Below are 5,864 nucleotides of genomic sequence, written 5' to 3' on the forward strand. Positions count from 1 at the left end.
GCTATGGATGATACAGTTATACCAACGTAATTTTTGTCACCAAAGCAAGTCTACCCTTTTATTTCTTTCTTTAGGAGCCTCTTAATGACAAAATATTCGTTTTTGCTGAATTGACGCAACTTTCTTCGGCAAAGTGAGCCGACCCTATTAGAATTATTTCTTTTAAATTCTGATCTAGTTTGACAGATTTTTTTTTTTTTTTTTTGTAGTCGTTTTCCTCGTACAGCCTATTGATGTCCATCCAAGAAATTGGAAGATCTTAATGGCCGGGAAAGCACGTGAAACCCAAAACACAGACACCTAATTACTGCTCAATTCAAGTTCATTTTTCCAATAGGACGGATTTATATCTTTTACATACAATCTGATGATTTATAAACTTTGGCTAGTAATTTAGCATTTCAGTTTGATATTGCCTAAAGTAGATTATATCCAAAGAAAGTAAATTGAAGAGAGTATATTGAGCACTGAGACTGAGATAGTATATTGAAATTTAAAATGACTGAGCACTAAAACACGTGAAGCTTTTAAAAAAACATGCGTAATTAATTACATATATGTGAATTTACAGGGTGTGCTTATATAAGCTAGCAAGCACCCTTTGACTTGTGACGAGTAATGAAACAGCTCTACACTAGGGCACTGCCGGTCACGTACTCGGTGAAGGCCAAAGCTACAAGACCCAACATGGCCAACCTTCCATTCCAGAGCTCTGCATCCGAGGTAAAGATCCCGTCGGATTTGGACTCCACGGTCACTCCTTTCAATAGAGGAACCAAGGATGCTACTGATAGCAAAATACTTGTGCCGATGAACAATGGTACTCCGGGGCCGTTGGATATCTGAGCAAACACATCTTGCCCCTTGGAGAGTTCGACAGCTAGAGCCGCAACGAAGCCCACCATTGCCAGCCTGCCGTTGATTCTCTCAGGTGCCGGCCCGTTGAATGCAAACACGTCTGAAAACTTCGGAGAAGGAGGAGGAGGAGGAGATGGTGAAGGGGCTGCAGGCTGTGGATTCTTTGAGGCTTTTGTTACAGCTGTTGGTTGCTTCTTTTGACCATCCTACAAATAATTAATTAAAAACGTGTTAGGATCACTCAGGAACTATAGCATGTAAAGATGATCAAAAGTGAATGCAAATGTACCCAAACACTTGGAGATATCTGACATATTATGTCATCATATGTGAAAACTTCTGATAATAGAATATGTTTTAGTAATTACCTCTGCCATAGAGCGAACCCTGAGATAGCTTGAAACTGCATAACTAGCAGGAGGAGTACTCTGCAGGTTCAGAGATCTGTTCTTGCCTGCAACTCTTCCATAAGCGACAGAGCTTCCAAGGATTGATTGCATAGTGGATGTTGCAGCCATTGTATCTAGATACAAACTAATGAAGCTAGTTTTGAAGTTGAAAATATAGAATCTTAATTTCTGTGTGTGGAAGTTGCATACCTTGGAGCGACTTATATACTACTCTAGAGTCTAGACCCATTTGAAAGCTCAACGGTTCATATTTTGGCACCCCATCGTGGGTTTGGTTTCCTACTGATGAGTCATATGACGCGTTGTAGGAAACAAACAGGACTTACGTGGCTTCCCTCCACAACGCAAGGAAAGCAGGGTCCAGGTTTCTTTTCTTACGGTGTTGCATTTGGTTCAAGGTTTTCACGGTTCAGTTTACGAGCACGTAGCACGTTTTAGAGTATTCTCCCAAGGTTATATACAGTTGTATTTGTTTGTCTCTTCGGGGACATCCCATGAAATTGGAACCGACTAGAATTACCGATCTTTACGGTGCATTTAGATGAGAAAATTATAAAATTCATAAGAATTTATAAATGATGGAATCTTTAACTCCATCAATCTAAAATTCTATTAATTGCAATTTCTATTGTTTGGTTGCATCTATTTAGGATTTGAAATGTGTAATAAATTAAGAAAGTTTAAAACAAATAAAAAGATAAAATAAAAAAAAGGTCTTGTTTTGGAAATAAAAATTGAATACTGCAAAAGAATTCGTAAATAACACCTATTTTGGTGGAAATTGAAGTGAGGACTTTAAATAAAGAATTCCTTCGTTTTTTTTTTCCACAGATAAATTTAAAATTGCCAATCTGATAATGCCAAACGAGGGAATTGGCTTTTAAGAATTATGAAATCCTCACTTTCAATTAAATTCTATCATTTTTTCCCTCATCCAAACACACTTATGGTAATTGGTTATTCCTCTTTTGTAAGTTTTGTTAGCCTGACATAATTTATTATTGAAGCACGTACTTATCCCTACAACTCCATTTATCTCAATGATGATGAACGAATGCAGTTGGTTTTAGTCCCATTGAGGCCTCGTACCCTTCCTAGCCGTAATTAATTGCTTCTGTTTACTAACTTCTTTTGTCTCTTGAATATACTCATGAGTGTGACGGTCATATTAGAGATTGCTGAGGAATTCAAAAGCAAATTAATATGATTATTTTATCGATCCTACTATATCCTATGGCTTACAAAGCTGGACATGGAGTTCAATGAGTATGCTTTACCAATATTTTCTAAGTATTGTTTTCACTTTTACTTACTTACTGTCACATGTGTGCTACAGATTACAGAACAGAGATGGACTGTTCATAAGAGAAACATATTTCAGCACACTTCCACATCATTTAGTTGCGAAATATTAACTAGCTTTGTTCTAATCAAGTTGATGTGTTTTATTTGCCAAAATAATAATAATAATAAATTGATGTGCTTGAGAAGCTTGATGTTAGAGTAAAAATTTATGGATGCGGTCATTGTTATATTATCGGGTGTGGTTAATTTGATTGTCATGATTATTATTTTCATGGAATCAAAAATTTAAGTTGGAGAAGAATTGGCCAACGAGGGTTCAGAGTTGCTTGCCCGTTGAAACCTTTCAAACAAATTATATGTTTTAGGTAACGTGTAAACACTTGAAACATAGGGAACACTGATTAATTTTTAAAAGCAAACAGATCAAAATTAATGCAACTTGATAACAAAATTCCACTAATTGTTGAGTCATAAAAGTAAACACAAGTTCTTCTAACCCTAAAGGAACTACATATACATGATTGTAAAGAAAAATTCCTTTAGCTAGGTTCACTCATAAGCCCCTTTTTTTACTATGGATGACTTATACCAACATAATTTTTGTCGCCAAAGTAAGTCGACCATTTTATTTCTTTCTTTGGGAGGCTCTTAATAACAAAATATTCATTTTTGCTGAATTGACGCAATTTTCATCAGCAAAGTGAGTCTAATACTAAATTTTTGTTTAGTTTGACAGATTTTTTTTGTTTTGTACTCGTTTTCCTTGTAGAGCCGATTGATGTCCATCTAATTGGAAGATCTTAATAGCCGAGAAAGCACGTGAAACCCCAAAACACAGACACTTAATTACTGCTCGATTCCAGTTCATTTTTCCAATAGGCCGGATATATATATATCTTTTACATACTATTTGATGATTTATGAACTTTGGCTAGTAATTCTTTGTGATTAATTCATTTATTAAGATGTACAGGAATGCAAAAGAGGTGATAATTAAGCATTTGAGTTTGACATTGCCTAAAGTAGATTATATCCAAAGAAAGTAAATTGAAGAGAGTATATTGAAATTTGGAATAACTGAACACTTGAGTATGAATCTAAAGACTTACGTGAAGCTCTTAAATAAGACGTGTAATTAACTACATGTGAATTTACAGGGTGTGCTTATATAAGCTAGCAAGCACCCTTTGACTTGTGACGAGTAATGAAACAGCTCTACACTAGGGCACTGCCGGTCATGTACTCGGTGAAGGCCAAAGCTACAAGACCCAACATGGCCAACCTTCCATTCCAGAGCTCTGCATCCGAGGTAAAGAGCCCGTCGGATTTGGACTCCACGGTCACTCCTTTCAATAGAGGAACCAAGGATGCTACTGATAGCAAAATACTTGTGCCGATGAACAAAGGTACCCCGGGGCCGTTGGATATCTGAGCAAACACATCTTGCCCCTTTGATAGTTCGACAGCCAGAGCTGCAACGAAGCCCACCATTGCCAGCCTGCCGTTGATTCTCTCCGGTGCTGGTCCACTGAATGCAAACACGTCTGAAAACTTGGGAGATGGTGGAGAAGCTGCAGGCTGGGGATCCTTTGAGGCTTTTGTTACAGTTATTGGTTGCTTCTTTTGACCATCCTGCAAATGAACCACGCAAGCTTAATATCAATGATGTACTGCAACATCTTAAGTTGAACAAAATTCATCCCAAAAGTAGCCACACTCTAGAGATATTTGATACATTATGTCGTCGTACAGAATAAAGTTTACATATATGAGGCTTTCTGATAAGAAAATATTTGTTGTAATTACCTCGGCCATTGAGCGAACCCTGAGATGGCTTGAAACTGCATACCTAGCCGGAACGGTACTCCGTAGGTTCAGTGGTCTGTTGTTGCCTGCAGCTCCGTAGGCAATGGAGCTTCCAAGGACTGATTGCATAGCAGTTGTTGCAGCCATTGTAGATTCAAGCTAATTGAGCAGGCTTTTGATTGAAGTTTGTTGAAGATGTAAAAATCAATGTTGGTTTATGAGTGTGGAAGTTGCATGCCTTGGAGTGACTTATATACTACTTGAGGCAGCAGAGCTCAATGGTTCATATTTTGGCACCACAACATGGTTTGGTTTCATAGTGATGAGTCATATGACGCGTAGTATGGAATTACAAGACATACGTGGTTTACTGGTTTTGCTCATACAACGAATCGAACCAGACTAGTAGTTTGGTGACTTGATGCTGATTTCTGTGGTCGCATTTGGTTTAAGGTTTCACAGTTTAGTAACGAGCACGTAGCGCATTTACAAGGTATTTTCCCAAAGGCTTCTCAGCTAGCTAGGTGCCAATAATCAAAAGACTAAAAATCTTCACGGTGAATTTGCTACTTGTCGTCCTCGCTGCTTACATTTGTTAGTATAGAGTTGTTTATTTCTCCCGACATCCGATAAAATTAGACATGGTGACCTTGCGCTCTGATGGCTTGCCCAAATTGACAAATGATCCAGTTTTTTTTTTTTTTGAATTTGTATTTGTATTTTTATCTCTGAATGCCACCCAAGTTAGGAGGTGCTTAAGACATTTTTTTATGGTTGGTTTACTAAAGAAAATGTACAATTACATCACATAGCATATGAAATTGTACATGATTTCCAACCGTTTAAAAATTTATTACTATTTATCAACTATCAAATTTATTACCAAGTCAAAGGATTTCATTAGTTATATGCCTTAGGTGTTTTTGGCATATTTGTCAGTTCCGAATTCATATGGGTTTGATAAAAGTTTGCTACGATTGATGCACAATTAGATAATTAAAAAGAGAGCTCTTACCAGATCAAGCTCATATACAGCTTTTCTTGTTTAGGTATCGTCAGTAATATGGCGGTGAGGATAATCCCAATTGTTCGCAATTGTTTTAGGGTCTCGCTTTTGGATCTATGAGTCTTTTAGGAAAGAGAGCTTAGACATAATCTAATTTTGTTGTTCATGAAATTTAGTGCGCTACTATAACAAAAAGATCGTTGTATTCTAGATTTCTAGGAGATATTTGCTATTGAAATCTCTAAATACCAATCAGGAGGCAATTTCCTCTTAAGAAGATATAACTAAGTTCTAAAACTGACCCAATTATTTAAGGTTTTACTTAGTTTGATTAATGCATTCTATTTAGCGTTTTGTTTGCATGAATGACTTCTTGATTTTCTTGTACACATTGAAATTAGACCACTAAATTTACCAACATTATGTAGCCTAGGCAATGAGTCCTGTTTAATTTTGATAATAGGACGTTGCTCTGTTGA

The 5,864-nt window shown here is 36.9% G+C and overlaps 2 protein-coding genes across 2 annotated transcripts; both read right to left on the bottom strand.

Annotated features, from left to right (window-relative positions):
* Positions 1–460: 460 nt before the first annotated feature.
* LOC112174678 (early light-induced protein 1, chloroplastic) lies at positions 461–1,438 on the bottom strand. The gene is made up of 2 exons (XM_024312476.2): positions 1,227–1,438; positions 461–1,064 (listed from the first exon to the last, which is right to left on the bottom strand). Exons 1-2 carry the CDS (start codon positions 1,374–1,376, stop codon positions 630–632), a joined length of 585 nt encoding a protein of 194 aa, XP_024168244.1. The 5' UTR covers positions 1,377–1,438; the 3' UTR covers positions 461–629.
* Positions 1,439–3,611: 2,173 nt separating this feature from the next.
* LOC112174679 (early light-induced protein 1, chloroplastic) lies at positions 3,612–4,587 on the bottom strand. Its single transcript, XM_024312477.2, has 2 exons — positions 4,380–4,587; positions 3,612–4,205 (listed from the first exon to the last, which is right to left on the bottom strand). Exons 1-2 carry the CDS (start codon positions 4,524–4,526, stop codon positions 3,789–3,791), a joined length of 564 nt encoding a protein of 187 aa, XP_024168245.1. The 5' UTR covers positions 4,527–4,587; the 3' UTR covers positions 3,612–3,788.
* Between the last annotated feature and the right edge of the window lie 1,277 nt (positions 4,588–5,864).

Source organism: Rosa chinensis, chromosome 6, assembly GCF_002994745.2.
Source record: "Rosa chinensis cultivar Old Blush chromosome 6, RchiOBHm-V2, whole genome shotgun sequence".
In the NCBI taxonomy this organism is placed as follows: domain Eukaryota; kingdom Viridiplantae; phylum Streptophyta; class Magnoliopsida; order Rosales; family Rosaceae; genus Rosa; species Rosa chinensis.

What these genes read in the sequence shown, in the direction of transcription:
- LOC112174679 (XM_024312477.2), bottom strand. Translation starts at nt 4,526, where the DNA reads ATGGCTGCAACAACTGCTATGCAATCAGTCCTTGGAAGCTCCATTGCC. An exon ending in GGGTTCGCTCAATGGCCGAG is followed by an intron (nt 4,206 to 4,379) that starts GTAATTACAACA and finishes GTTCATTTGCAG; the next exon opens with GATGGTCAAAAGAAGCAACC.
- LOC112174678 (XM_024312476.2), bottom strand. Translation starts at nt 1,376, where the DNA reads ATGGCTGCAACATCCACTATGCAATCAATCCTTGGAAGCTCTGTCGCT. An exon ending in GGGTTCGCTCTATGGCAGAG is followed by an intron (nt 1,065 to 1,226) that starts GTAATTACTAAA and finishes AATTATTTGTAG; the next exon opens with GATGGTCAAAAGAAGCAACC.